The sequence below is a fragment of the Siniperca chuatsi genome, linkage group LG12, assembly GCF_020085105.1.
Source record: "Siniperca chuatsi isolate FFG_IHB_CAS linkage group LG12, ASM2008510v1, whole genome shotgun sequence".
NCBI classification, from domain to species: domain Eukaryota; kingdom Metazoa; phylum Chordata; class Actinopteri; order Centrarchiformes; family Sinipercidae; genus Siniperca; species Siniperca chuatsi.
The window spans coordinates 14,347,727-14,362,405 of NC_058053.1; the positions used below are offsets into that span (position 1 = coordinate 14,347,727).

The following is a 14,679-nucleotide window of genomic DNA, read 5'->3' on the forward strand; positions in this document are numbered from 1 at the left end:
CAAAGTGACAGATAAGAGCATGAATTGGCCTTTGTTTTGTGTCGATATATTTTCCTTTCTTTACTTTATATCTGTGGCAGACTGACTTGCCATCCTGGTTGAGTTAACATTTGTAGTGCAACCCCCCCCCCATTGGAATTTTCCTTTGTATAGTGCACTGACAAAAGCTCAGGTGACTTCCGCATGAGTGACTTTGGGAGGAGGGTGGTCAAAGTCCCAGGTCCAAAGTCAACAAACAGCCTCAGTCTTAAGATGAAGGACCCTATCAGCACCTGCTCTGTGAGTATTTCTTTAAAAAATCCAGTTTATTGTTTACTTTCAAAATGCACCGGAGTAGAAAATAAGATTTTAATGTGCATTTTATTGTCACAGACAGATCTCACAACTAACTTTGTATCGGTTTAAACTCAGTTGATTCAGGCCATTATTGCTCCATGGCAAAGATCTCATTGAGCCTTATTCTGTCTTTCAGTATAACCAACTCTATCAAAATGTGAAACGATTTTCAAAAACTGGGGAGTACTTCTGCAAAGAACTTATGACAGTTTTTCAACAAAGGTAGGTTCAATACAGGTATGGCCTTCAGACTAAATTTTAATGACGGCAGGAGTTATTGTTTGGCTCAGTTATTACCTCTTGCTGCAACCTTTTCCTGTTTTAGGGCTGAGCTGGAACTTACCTATGCTAAAGGACTACAAAAACTTGCTGGCAAACTCATCAGGGCCTCCAAAGAAATGTCAAACAAGTAAGAGACACAGTGCTGAATTTTTAATCGGCGGCTTTGTCTTTTGTCTGTTTTGTGTTTAACATGACCTCTTCCTGGGGACTAACTGCCAAGTGGTGTACAGAAATAATGGTATCATGGGAAATAACAAGCGCCTAGCAAGTTAGATGTGATCAAAACATAGGCAGGTGTCAGGCTAATTACCCCATAGCTCTAACCTTTTCATGCTGGCTCCCCACTCAGTTCCACCTACAGTGCCTGGTGTCATGTGTCAGATGAGATGTACTCAAGAGCAGATGCCCACAGGTAGTTTTCAACCTGAGCACACCTCATATCAGTGCCTGTCCACAGATTAAAAAATGTTAGGGAGATCTGGAGCTAAATATTGTGTGTTGTTCTCATTTCAGATCATTAGGAAATGCATTTCAGCAAGAAGCAATTCTGGAAATACGCCAAGTCTTAGATGAGCATAATAAGAGGAAGAGGCCTGTATGAAACTGATTTTTTATCATTGTATCAGTATGTCTGTCTGTTCTAGCTTCCAGTCATAATGTGTCTCTAACCTTTTCTGTGCTTTAACAGCTTGACGGTGCCATTGAAAGAAATGGAAAACTTGTTACTGTCAATTGGAGTGAGCAACTCAAGGTAAAGAATCTACTTCCAAAATTTAAAAAAAATATATATTTTAAATATTGCAGAGATATGACGAAGCTGCTGCAGAGACAATTATTATTACCATGCTATAGTGAAGTCCTTACACTATATATAATGCACTACAATACATGCATAATGGATTATTGAGTTGATATAAGCTTTAATAATGCATTATGATTAAAACAGTTATAAGCCATTAAAAGTAGGATCACAATATTTAACAAATTCAAGGATTATAATAATTTGTGATCAGTCCATCCATTTTGCATTACAGGTTATAAAGTCTTATAAAGATTTTGGCACTGTTAAGAGGGTTTTATGCCCAGCCATAACCACACTCTTTGCTCATTATGGTGACAGCACCATAATGTTCACATGACTTTATAATCTTTCATGTAAAATGGGTAAATTGATCATGAGCAACTGTGATGTAAGTATTATAAAAAAATTCTGGCTGTTTGGTTTATAGCAACTTTTACAGTGTGTTATGAATGCATCATAATGCATTACATAACTGTTAAGGATTCATAGAAAGCTTTACTGATGTTATTTTTGCAAAATAACTTAGAAAACATACATTTTACCCTTGTCTTCCTTTGAATTTACATGGAGTATTTAAAATGTGAAATAACTGAATAAATGGAATTAATGGAATAAAACTTCCTCAAATATGAATTTAATATAGAAATGCCAAAAAATAAATATTCATCATATAAATGATTCAACAGGCAGTTGTAATTTCATGTACTGTAAACCTCATGTATGTAGCCTATGTCACTCTTTCTTGTGCATTACACCAGATCAAATTTAAAATCTGGCAGTTTAAAGTTGCTTTAATGAGATCCAACTTCCTTCACTCAGACATGGCGCAGTAAAGTGCTGAACTCAATCTTATTCTATATAATTTTGTTCAATATCAATAATATGTTTATGTGGATTCTTGCGTCTCCTCTTCTAAAACAGATCAAGAAGAAATTGGTTGGACTAACAAGAGAGCATGAGGCTTTGTTCAACTTTGTTGAGAACAACAAACACATTTGCACAGAAAAAGAAAAACAAAAGGTACAGTATATGGCTACCAGACTATTTTTAACCACTACATATGTTTTCATTATTTGGGAGCGAATAATAGCTGGAAAAGCTGCCAACGTGTTCGCTAAAGATTCCCCCCTCCCCCGTTCTTGACTACAGATGCTGAACAGGCTGACTAAGTCAGCAGAGATGCAGGCGCGGGTGGATGAGGAGTACTTTAATATCAACATGGAGGGTCATCAGATGAGACTCAAGTGGGAAAACACACTGAAAAACTGCCACCAGGTGCAGAAAAATGCTCTCCTGCTTCTCATATTGTAGGCATTTAGCTGTTCCTCTTATCTAGAGAGGCGTTTTGTGAGTGAACAGGTAGGTTCAGGTGTCTTGCTCAAGGACACCTCATTTGTGATGAGAGTTGAACCAGTGAGCTTTTGGTTGCAGAAAATTCTCTATAAGCACTAGGTCAGTCTACCACCCAAGTACCAAATAACCACAGTTTACCCAGTGTATTCTGTGACTTACTTACATGTGGCATTCTTTGAGATACACACATGTTATCAGCGTGCAGCAAGGAACAGCAGTACAATGGAAAATGAGGGAAGAGTGTGAGGCTGCTGGCTCAAATCCATGATCTTTTGGTTACTGCATAATCTTTCCAGTCACTATGACCTTGTTTTCCTTTGTGCTTTTATTTGAATTTTACCTGAGGTTTAGGTGACAATCATCCAACAGGATGTGATAGGGATTGAATGTGTTGTACAGAAAGCATCACAGCACCACTTTCTGCTTTTTCAGATCATACAGGAGCTGGAGAAACAGCGAATTGAAGTTCTGTGCAACATTTTGAAAAGATACAACCTCCACATGTCCAGCTTTGGGCAGACCCTCATACATGTAAGACATCCTGACCTCCATCCTGCTCATACATATGCACTAAATCCCTCAATGGATGTTATAACTTCTTCTTTTTATAACACTTCTGCCACCACCAGGGCCAAAGACAGACAGAACAGGCAGTCCAAAGGGTGGACATGGATAAAGACATACAAACCCTGGTGGTAGAAAACAGCATCACAGCTGAAGATAACAAAGCAGAGTTTTTGATGGCTGATTATTTTGTAAGTCTGCAATATTTTTGCTCTGAGAATGTGTTGAGAAGCTTGTCTGCAGGCCACAGACTCATTCAGTGACTCACCCATTCAAATACCCACTCATCTCTGCAGGGGTTGTCTCTTTGAGTGTACAAGCCGTAGATATAAAGCTGTGTTTTGTGACAGGTCCTGACATGAAGGCTGTTTTTTCTAATGTATATTTACTGTTTTTTAACATCTTATTGTGTTTTAAATTTTAAATTATGTAGTTGTCAAATAAATTCAGGTCTTAATAAAGGTTATATACTATATATGAATGTGCAGAGTGCAGTGCAATAGTGACAATAGTATGTTTGTAAAGTTTCCAGGAAACACTGGCTTTGAATGCGTTACCATTCAAATCCACAGCACAGAAGACCTTGTAGCTTTGGCACATTTAACATGAATGGTAGATTTTAATCATAGTTACTGATGTGATTTAATAAATCCATGTTATCTGTGTTCTGCATGCATCAGGAGGAGGACAGCAAATCACTGATGGACAAAGACCGAAGAAAAGAGGGCATCAAACTCAAACTCCAGCGTCTGGAGAACAGTATTACAAAAACAAAGAAAGACATTGAAGGCAAGTTCAGTACATTGTCCATTGAGTAGTGCATTAAAATTACACAGTATAATCTGATGGAGGTGGAAAAAGTGTCTTTCGGTATGACTCACTGTGAGTGATTCATAATGGACAGTAAGGTCATTCATTTTGTTTCTAAGTCACCTTCGACATTCTCGTTGCAGGAATTGAAAAACTGATGAAAACATACTCTGAAAATCCATCTTTTTCAAACCAAAAGAATCTTGAGGAAACTGAACAGCAGCTCGACGAGGTAAACAGTGCACAGTGTGTGTAGAGTGGATGGATGGATAGATATTTACTTTAAACTGATCATAATTTAGATTTGCTCAAGCGTTCACTAATGTCATCTTGTTACCTGTAGAGTACTCTAAAGCTGGATCTCCTCGAGGCCACTCACTACAAACTCTCTGTATCGCTGTCTGAATTAGAAGGGAAAGCCAAGTCCTCTCACCGATTTAGTGACAGCATTGTGAAATGGAAAGATAAGGTAAGACTACATGTATCATCTTCAGGACATGAGGTATGTTCTGGGATAGTGGTAATCTAGTGGTTAATGGAGAGTTTATAATTGTAATGTTGCTGGCTTGAATGCCCAAAACTGATGGGAAACGTCTTAATGGGGGGAAAAAGAATTAAGCTCTTCCTGAACATATTTCAGAGGTGCGTCTCAGCATTAAAGATTTAAAAGCAGACCTATTGGAAACACACTGGGATACTGGACTGGTTATATTGGACAGATGATGTGAAAGTATCTCTGACTTTGCCTGGATTAAAAAGGACAGTGTGAAAAAGCATGTGCTCAATGTGAAGCAGCCTTTAAGTTTACATTTGTTATGTGGTTATTGTGTTATAATTGAATTAAGGAGCAGCTGCGTGGGTGACTGTACATTTATTAAGGTCTCAGATATTTTAGGACAGTGCTTCCCAACCTTTTTTGTCAGATGAGTTCAAACATCGACACCACCTTTCATGTTTCAAATGCATTCCTTAATTGATTTTAAATGGAATGTCATTGAATACGATTAATTACACAAAATGGATATTGTTCTATTATTATTATTATATTAACTTTTATACAAGAGGTAGTAATCCTGGGATTGTCAATGTTTAGGCTAGGTCCCTTTTTTCTTTTGGTAAGTTTGGTCCAGTTTTCTTTCGTACTACACTTGCAGTGGCAGAAACTGGATGTTGTATGTTAGTCAAGTCAATTTTATTTATACAGCCCAAAGTCACAAGTTTATATCAAAGGGCTTTACAATCCGGTTTGTTTAAGAAAAACCTTCAACATAGAAAATAGAAACATTGAAACTAGTTTTAATGCATGCTCAAATCACAACATGTGTGGTGTTCAGATGTTACAAGCGCCTCAGGATGGTGGGAGGTGTGTCCTATGCAATTCAGCCTGTAATAGCTGCTTCTTCTTCTTTTTTTTTTTTTTAAAGTCAAATCATAATTTCTGAGCTACTCTTAACTACAATCTTTCCATGTGCCCCCTGGCAACTGGAGAATTACCTCTGGTTATGAATCACTGCCATAGGATATTATGTATTCTACATTTCTACAATTCATGACATTTCTAAAGACAAAATGTGGATCAAACATATCACAAACTATTTTTCTGTCTAAGGACTGTGAGCACAGTGTTGTTCAACTGACTCGTCCAGTCAAACTCAGGAGGACCCCATTCAGATCCCAACAGTCACTGAGAGCTTCCATCATTTACAAAGGACCGGCTCAGTTTGTGACACAGCAGGCTGCGGACGCTTTACCGAGTGCCACCGACCAAGCCACTTCCACAGCTGCAACACATGAAACTGTAGCTGTAGAGTGTGACAGCACTGTTCATGGAGCCCTGTCTCACACTGACGACAAAGAACAAGGTAATACATTTCCAGAGCATCAACACAAATATTTATTTCTATTCATCACATTTGGAATTTCATAAAATTAAAGCAATTAAAAATATCAACACTGAACAGGTCAAACAACACCAGAGTTGTGCAGTATAGGAAAATGCAAGGCCCTGTACAATTTCACACCTGAACAGGATGATGAATTGACTTTGAAAGAAGGTAAGTGGCAACTCAACTGCAGATTATCTAAAACAGTAGAGGTGTATAACTGATCTAATGAAATAACTGTTTTTTTGTTTCACAGGAGATCTTTTAGACATTCACGCAAAGGAAGAGAATGGTTGGTGGTTTGGCGAACTTAACGGGAAGACAGGCCATTTCCCATCAACCTATGTTGAGGAGCTGCCTGTGTTAAGCAAAGTCAAATCATCTGACGCCTGATTGACGTGAATATATATATATAAAATACAAAACTCACCCTGAATCAAAGAGAGTACCTTCTGCTGTGCCACAAATTAAATGGCAACTGGAAGCCTCATAAAAACGCAGATTCTGTGTTTGTACTGACTAATGTTATTCATTGCTTTAAAATGGTTAATAAAGACAAAAGCATTCAGTTTAGTAATACATGTTCCTCTGCTGACAGTCAGGATCTAGAGTTGTAATGTTGTAAATTTGTAATGATTTTGTATTTTGTAATGCTGTTAGGATTCATACGGTATGTGAATTTTTATATGATATTAATGATTATTTTTTTCATTATTTATGCCCCATTGTGTACAGATGAACTCAACTATAGAGTATTTAATAAATATGTATTTTAATAGATTAATATGATTAATATAAGTAAAATGGAAACCGGGAAAATAAAAACAATATACTTCCCCCCACCCACTTCTGAGTAATGACATAAGAAAATAAAGGAAAACTGTTTACATTATATGTGAATCTTTCTTAACTTTTGAAGAGCATCTACAGTAAACTAGTACATTTTTCAGAATTTAGAGAAACACAAAATACAATAATTTCTACCAGAACACCTGTTCTCTCGAGGCCAAACTCCAGGGTTTGAATCAATGCCAAACACAATTTCCAATAGACTGTAACACGACCATGCTCAGAAATAATGAGACAGGACACTTATGCATACAATTAACATCAGTATTTATGTAGCTAAAAGTCCAGATTTTTCTAATATGGCTTTTTATTTATTGCCCACAGAAGTGTATTTTAAAACCATATCTATTAGTCTTGACAAGGCAGCTGATGTTTTGTTTACAGGCCTGTACTATAGATACAGACTGAAAGCTGTGCGCCTTGCTTACATTAGTCCACATTGCAGCAAGTTCACTGCATGTTTTTTTATCCTTCCTTCCTTCCTTCCAATCTTAGCAGCGTGCCAGAGCGATAAACTCCTTCCTGACGTTTGCCAGGAATGCGGGTAAGTTATTAGTCTCCTGAAGTCGGCTTTCCAAGACTGGCAAACACTCGAGCGCAGGGTCACTTGACACAACTGTAGAAATTGAAGACATAGGTTATTATTATAGAAGCCATTTAAAATGGCTGTTGCAGGATAAGACTGGTGATGTTTAATACTTTAATTATTGTCAATAAATCCCATAAAAAGACCAAAACCAGCAGTGTATTAGTCTCTCTCTCTCAATACTTTCTGACTTCTCTACCTTGTCTGTGGCACTCATCCCCATACCCATTAGTTCCTACCAAAAACATAGGTGTTTAACAGTGTTTCCCACAGTATTTTGTGAGACTGTGGTGGGTGGATGTTGGACCCTCTAGGGGGGTCCAGGGGCATGCTCCCCGGAAGAAAATCCTGTACATTTTCAAGTTAAATGCATCAATCTGGTACACCTTGAGAGCAAAATTAAGAGGCTAAAATCAGGGTGAAGCCACAAACCAGCTGTAGGGGTGGGTATCGTTAGGATTGTATCTTTATGTTATCCATACTCTTATCGGCCCAGTTCTTTATCAATACTGGTTCTTTTTCATTACTAAAGAATTGGATTTTTTTTAAATTACTATTTTTCATTAAACTGCACAAAATTTTGCTATTACAGTATAGTCTTCTGATATACAGAATATGTGTGTAACTTACTCTGGTATGATCCGTCTTCTTTAATTCCCATTGTGACAACGAAGGCGCTGTCCTGAACTGAACGGTTAATATGCCGGAAAACAAACTGCAACTTTTCACCTTTAAAAAGGACAACAAACACATATTGTAAATTCTGAAAACATATTTACTTCAACTGAGGAGAGAGTCAGGGCTTTATTTGAGACAAGCTACAATTACTGTTGTGTTTGTAACGTACTGTTCTCTCCCCTTTCCTCCCAAATCGGGTATAGCCAATTCTTGTTTGTTGTTTTTGGTCATCAGTGGATGAGCATCATATGACTAAGCTGCTAGAGATATTTCATTTTTGTTAGCGATGTATTAAAAGCAACAAAAGAGGGTAGTCCTATCAGGATACAAACATATTTCATAGAGCCCACAAGCTTCAGGCAAGACTGCCTGTACAAAACTGCAACTCCCAAAATCTCAATGTTAATTGCTATTAATGTATAAAAACAGTGATGAATAATAGAAACAAGACTTAATTAAGACACTGAATACAGAAATGTACATGTTTGTGTCTGGCATACCTTTAACCAGTTGTGTTTTGCCGAGGATTGTTCGTATCTCCATCCCCAAATGATCCTGAAAGACTAGTCTGGCTTTCTGGAGATTCCTCAGTCTGTCTTTGTTTGCTTTATTTTGAGACTCGATTACTGAAGGGAGAGAGAAAAAAAATAAAACAAGTACAGGGGTCAATTGCTAAAACAATTATATGCTACAGTCACAAATTAAGTTCTGTGATCTACACCATTAATGTAATTTTCAAAGATCAACTTACACTCTTTTCTCTTGGCTTGTTCTTCTTTGAGTTTGTCTATCTTCTGGATAATGTCATCTTTCTGCATCTCCTTCTGCTGAATCTCAGATATCATGTCAGAAATGGCATGCTGTTTCTCTTTCAATGAGGCATTTTTTTGTTCCAAGTCTGGGATACAAACATTGCATCAGTACAGTCACATAAACAATGAAGCCTCTGAAGCTGCATTATAACCTTTTGTCCAAAACAAGTATAGTGTGCATAAGAAAAAGGAACTGAAAATCCAGCACATGAAAACAGCTTTAGTGCTGGAACAAAAATACAGACAGCATAGGGACAATACCAATAACTTCATCAATCTTGGAAGAACACACAGCTACAACTGAGTGTAAGGCACACATGCAATGCTTTGTGGCCTAATGCATTAACTTACCTCTTTTGAATGTCTGTATTGTCTCAAACAGCATCTCATCGTCCGTACATTTCTTTAAACATGTATCTGCACCAAAGGAAAAAACAACTCTCATGTTAACTAAAATAATTGTATAGGAATGATACTCCTGGCCCCTGATATGCTGGGTCACACTCAGTGTCATAAAGTACTTCAAAAGCACAGCCCCACAACTCTATGACCACTTGTTTTTTTTATATTAAGACACTACCCATATTGAAACTGTAAGACTAATGTTAGCCTTAAATAGCATGCTTTACAGTGATTAATAGGGTTGTCTACACTCCTATGTGTGACTTTGATTAATACCAGTTCATGAAAAAAAAACTTATATATATTCTGTAGGACAGTCTCTTGTGGCTTGCAGGAGAGCCATGTGCATATAAGAGAAAAGGTCTTCAGTGGCCCCTGCTCCCTTGGAAGATTTAACCAATTTTAATTAATGGAATATGGCTGGTTAGTGAAATGAGAAGGGTCACATTATGCTATCCCAACCAAAGACCAGTGCTATAGAAAAAAAGCCATAGCTTACTGGAACAGTTTGCCGTGCTTTATATCTCAAGAATCTACAACAAAAGGTTTTGAGAAGCAGTTAAAGGTTAAAGGCAATATGGATGTTTAGATGAACTGAGATAGTTATTGTTGTTTTGTTTTACCTGCCAATCAAGTTAAATTGTTCTAATGTTTTGTATATGCATTGTTGACGGGTATGTATTTTATTTGAATATGGACCACGGGAAGAGTAGTTATTGCCAGGGCAACAACTAATGGGGATCCCAATAAACAGTATCTCAAACATACCAAGTGCAGACTTCACAAACTGTCTGTGGGACTGGCACAGCTCTGTCGTTGCATCAGTTATCTCCCCATATGTTTTAAGCTGTTTGTTATGGATCTCCTCCATTGCACTGGTAAACCTGTCACTCATGTTTGGATCAGTAATGGACGTCATGATGTTCAGATGTCAGACAATCTGCAATAAAAACAACAGACAGCACAATGCTCATCCTGTGCACTTAAACAAACAATATTATTCTCTCTTTGCATAGCACTTTTTAAAAATGTATTTTATATTGCTTGTATGTTTTTCACTATAGATTGAAGCTGTAAATGTCATCAGTGTATTTTTGTGACTTATGTCTTTAATGTCTGGCTGCATACAAAATTTCCATCGGGATAATGATAAAGTGGAGGTTGAGAAACAAATACAACAGGGGCCAGTGTAAGCCAAAGTACAATGCCCCGAAGCTGATTTGCAGCTCACATACTGTAAATACTAACGGTTACTGCTATATTAAGACGAGGGAACCGGCCACCTATCATAAAGTTGAACAATGTAAAAAGGTATAGCACAGATCAATACTCCCACCCATTGCCAAAAATATATACCTGCAAGCCTGTTTGGTTAAATGTATATGAATTACCAGTAAGTGAAAGAAAACAAGAAGAAGAGGTGTTAGAAGTATCATTTAGCCAAACTATGTACTACCTAGTAACAAAATCGTCCTTTCTAACTTTGATATAGGATGAAGAGACTGTGTGATACAAATGAAAGCTCCAGAAAAAGAAAAATAACTTGTAAGTGGACCTTTAGGTGAGATTGTTTTGTTCAAGGTCAAGAAGCCAAAACGTCCTAAAAGTGCTATGGATAAAATCATAACAGCAACTGAGATGCGTGTCAACAGATGCATCTCCTTGACAACCAAGCAAACTCCATCCGCTGATGAAGACCGTGTGATACGGTTGACAGCTGACAGTTGAGTTCGGATTGTTTTGTCAAAATTTCATAAAAACATTAGCAGCTTCAACTTCCATGACAAGCGTTAACGCTCTCAGTGTGGTACTGGTCCCGGAAAACAACGGTTTGACAATGAGTGAGGCAGGTTTGCGTTAATTAACGTTATCGTTGGTTAAACTGTGACCTCGCCACTCCGCACGTTAACTTTACTCGTGTCACGTTACTTCGTTCGAATTAAAGGGTAACGTTAACATATGGTACGGAGTGCAAAGGGGGCTGCCCCGTCCCTGTAACGTTAGAACTTTACTGAGCAACCGTTACCTCGACAGTCTGAGTGGTTAACATAACAGTTCATTGCATAGCTAAAACCAGCTGGCAAAATTAGCAGGTTAACGCTAACGTTAGCTGGGAAACATAGCTGGAAGTTATATTAACTCGCGTTACTTACGTAGGAAATTAAACTAACTGACTCGCTTACAAATATACATTGGGTTAGCCAGTTCATTTAAATTTTGATGCAATACTCACATGTTTTAATGTGAGCTCGTTGATCGCCTCTTTTTGATTTACGTGACGTCTTGTAACAGTCGTAATTTTCAAAAATCCGCGGTCTGCATACAGGAGGCGGGCTCTGGACACCGGAAATAACGTTTTATTTATTTTTCTTCCGCTTACAAATCAGCTAAATAACGCTTTTTACTATTTAATAAGTAATTTACTATTTAATTTAAGTAATTTGAACAGAAAACGTGGCTAACGTTATTATGTGATAATGTTATTCCCTGCTAAACATTTAAATGCAGCCAAGAGCGCTTTGGCTTCCTTGAGATTCCCACAATGCAACTTTTATGTCTTTGTTGCGATTTTATACCACCTTGTGGTGAATCTGAGGAGGTTCAAGTGGGCCCAAACTACCCAACATCAAGTTTAAAATATTGTATATCAAAATACTATTAATGCCAATGTTGTATATGCAAGTGCTCTTTGAAATGGAAAGAATTCATGGCGATGATAGATCCACTGGCTAACTGTGGATGCCAGATGGAGTGTGTTTTTCAGTAACAGTATTATGAGAAGCCCATTTTGTTGCTACGTTCACTGAGAATGAGTGAAGCTGAGAGGATCGTGGATTAGTGGGGCACTGTCTCTTTTAGTGTGTACAATGGCTAATATGTAACAGCTGTAAAAGCAATGGTCTGTAAAACATCTAATGGCTACACAGTCAGGGTGTAAACAGTTTTTGTAACGTCTCTTAAAATGCTGAGCTCTCATGACTTAGGCACACATCATTTTATTCCTTGTGGGTTCAAATTGAAGAGCTTGCAGTTGTTGCCATGGCTCCATTGAATGATTTATGATGCCAGGTTGAGATATAAAGCAATCTTAGGTGTGGAAGGGGTTCATGGTGCTTTGACTGGTGCTGAAGAAGCAGCTGTTGCACTCTGGCACACAGAAAGGAAACCTCAGATGGATTTTGTCTACAGCAGTGAGGTGCTGGTTATACAGCACCTCCAGAACAACTACAGGGAACTCCGTGTCTTCCTCAACTTCATGTCAACTGTGGGAGACCCTCGTAATATTTTCTCTGTTTATTTCCCCCTATGGTTCCATCTCAGTCATAATGTGGGCACCAAGATGATATGGGTGGCTGTTATTGGGGACTGGTTCAATCTTATTTTCAAATGGTGAGCTGACTCTAAGATTAATATTTCATCTTTCAGAGCACTTGTGTATTTATAGACTTTAATCTGATACTTGTTTGCCAGGATTCTGTTTGGGCAGCGACCTTACTGGTGGGTGCAAGAAACTCACTTCTACCACAACGATTCATTCCCACATTTGGAGCAATTTCACATCACATGTGAAACAGGGCCAGGTTAGCGTTTATACATTATATTTTAGCTAATACCATTAAAAGTAATACTAACCAGCACCGTCAAACACTTTCTTCTGATGTTTCTTTATGCAGGAAGTCCATCTGGTCATGCCATGGGCTCATCATGTGTGTGGTATGTGATGATCACCTCGGCTGTCAGCTTTACCAGACCGCCCTCCACTGTCACTTCTGTGCAGAGTTTTCAAAGGTGGGTGGTTATTTTGTATCATACCATTACATCAGTGGTTCCTCCATTACTGGTTGTGTCTAAATATTTCTATCCCTGCAGGTTTCACTTTTTGAGGTCTTGTCTGTGGATGGCTTTTTGGGTCATTCAGATAAGCGTTTGCATCTCCAGGGTTTTTATTGCAACACATTTCCCACATCAAGTTATCCTCGGCCTTTTAGCTGGTGAGTTTCTTCTTCCTTTCACAAGGTTATATACCATAGTTGTTTATGTTATAGTTAATAATTCTGTTTTTTCTACAATGTGTAGGTATGCTGGTTGCCGAGGCGTTTGATAACATCCCCTCAGTCTACAACGCAAGCTTGAAAGTTTACCTCCAGACCAATGTTTTTCTTTTCTCTTCTGCTGTTTGCTTTTATCTGATCCTCAAATCAACAGACATTGATCCTTTGTGGTCAGTTACTAAAGCCAAGAAGTGGTGTGCTAACCCAGATTGGATCCATCTTGACACAACACCTTTTGCCGGTCTGGTGAGAAACCTGGGACTCTTGTTTGGTCTGGGCTTGGCAGTGAACTCTCAGATGTTCATTCAGATCTGTAAGGAGAAGAATGGCTACAAAACCAGATTTAAACTCATGTGTTTGACAGCAACGCTCACATCTCTGCAACTGTATGATTTTATCAAAATGCCCACTCACTCTGAGGGTCTGTTTTACATTTTATCATTTTGCAAGAGCGCTTCAGTTCCTCTTGTTGTGGTCGCTGTTATTCCTTACTGTGTTCAGTTACTGATTGGAGATGAGGACAGGAAGCTAGTTTAGATTATGGAAGAACTGTTATGTTTTATCACATTTTAATTAGCATTAAAGGATATCAGATGGGTTATGTCCTGTGTCAGACTGTTATTCACAGTTATTGCACAGTCACATAAGCACTGTTGAAATAAGTTACATTACTGGGGTAGAATAGAAATATGTTTTTTATGTGGTCTAACTTGATGTGATAAACATAGCAAAGTATGACATGTGTAGCCTCTCTGAGTTTTTGTCTTTTCTCTGTTTTGTTTGTTTTACATGTACAGCCCACTGTATGATTGAATATGTAAAGCATTAATGACATGATATAAAAGATGGTTGTAAATAAAACTGTTTCATTTGGGAGACGCTTTTGCCCAAAGCGATTTACATTTTACCTACAAATACACACCAGGTGAAATGTAGGGTTCAGTGTCTTGCTCAAGAACATTTTGAGATGTGAAAAATTAATGGTCAAACACAGGCTGTAGATTACAAGAAGTTCATTGCAAACATCAGATTCAAATGAAAGTTCAATTTAAATAAATACATGAGAGTTTTTACCCTAGGCATGAAACAAGGTTATACCTCACCTGTAAAATATCTTTCAAAGACAAACTTGTTTTCTTCTTCGTCAGGCTTCATCTTAACAATCAATACTTACTTTTCCCTTCAGTCCAGCATATCAGTGATTAAACAGTAAATTAAGATCTGTTATGACTGTATTTTATCAGGCAATGCATTGCTGCTCAACAGCAGA

General features: G+C 37.9%; 3 protein-coding genes across 3 annotated transcripts; 2 read left to right on the forward strand and 1 right to left on the reverse strand.

The window, feature by feature from the left end:
* Positions 1-187: 187 nt before the first annotated feature.
* nostrin (nitric oxide synthase trafficking) lies at positions 188-6,467 on the forward strand. The gene is made up of 16 exons (XM_044217549.1): positions 188-279; positions 473-558; positions 662-745; positions 968-1,030; positions 1,132-1,213; positions 1,307-1,369; positions 2,342-2,440; positions 2,570-2,695; positions 3,206-3,304; positions 3,403-3,528; positions 4,018-4,126; positions 4,291-4,379; positions 4,491-4,616; positions 5,757-6,009; positions 6,109-6,201; positions 6,287-6,467. The coding sequence occupies exons 1-16, from the start codon at positions 253-255 to the stop codon at positions 6,421-6,423; spliced, it is 1,662 nt and encodes a 553-aa protein (XP_044073484.1). The 5' UTR covers positions 188-252; the 3' UTR covers positions 6,424-6,467.
* spc25 (SPC25 component of NDC80 kinetochore complex) lies at positions 6,018-11,739 on the reverse strand. Its single transcript, XM_044217551.1, has 7 exons — positions 11,591-11,739; positions 10,126-10,297; positions 9,307-9,372; positions 8,895-9,041; positions 8,644-8,769; positions 8,096-8,194; positions 6,018-7,495 (listed from the first exon to the last, which is right to left on the reverse strand). The coding sequence occupies exons 2-7, from the start codon at positions 10,274-10,276 to the stop codon at positions 7,371-7,373; spliced, it is 714 nt and encodes a 237-aa protein (XP_044073486.1). The 5' UTR covers positions 10,277-10,297; positions 11,591-11,739; the 3' UTR covers positions 6,018-7,370.
* Positions 11,740-11,898: 159 nt separating this feature from the next.
* On the forward strand, positions 11,899-14,280 carry LOC122885851 (glucose-6-phosphatase 2-like). The gene is made up of 5 exons (XM_044217550.1): positions 11,899-12,747; positions 12,829-12,938; positions 13,032-13,146; positions 13,228-13,349; positions 13,435-14,280. Exons 1-5 carry the CDS (start codon positions 12,410-12,412, stop codon positions 13,944-13,946), a joined length of 1,197 nt encoding a protein of 398 aa, XP_044073485.1. The 5' UTR covers positions 11,899-12,409; the 3' UTR covers positions 13,947-14,280.
* The last annotated feature ends 399 nt before the right edge of the window (positions 14,281-14,679 follow it).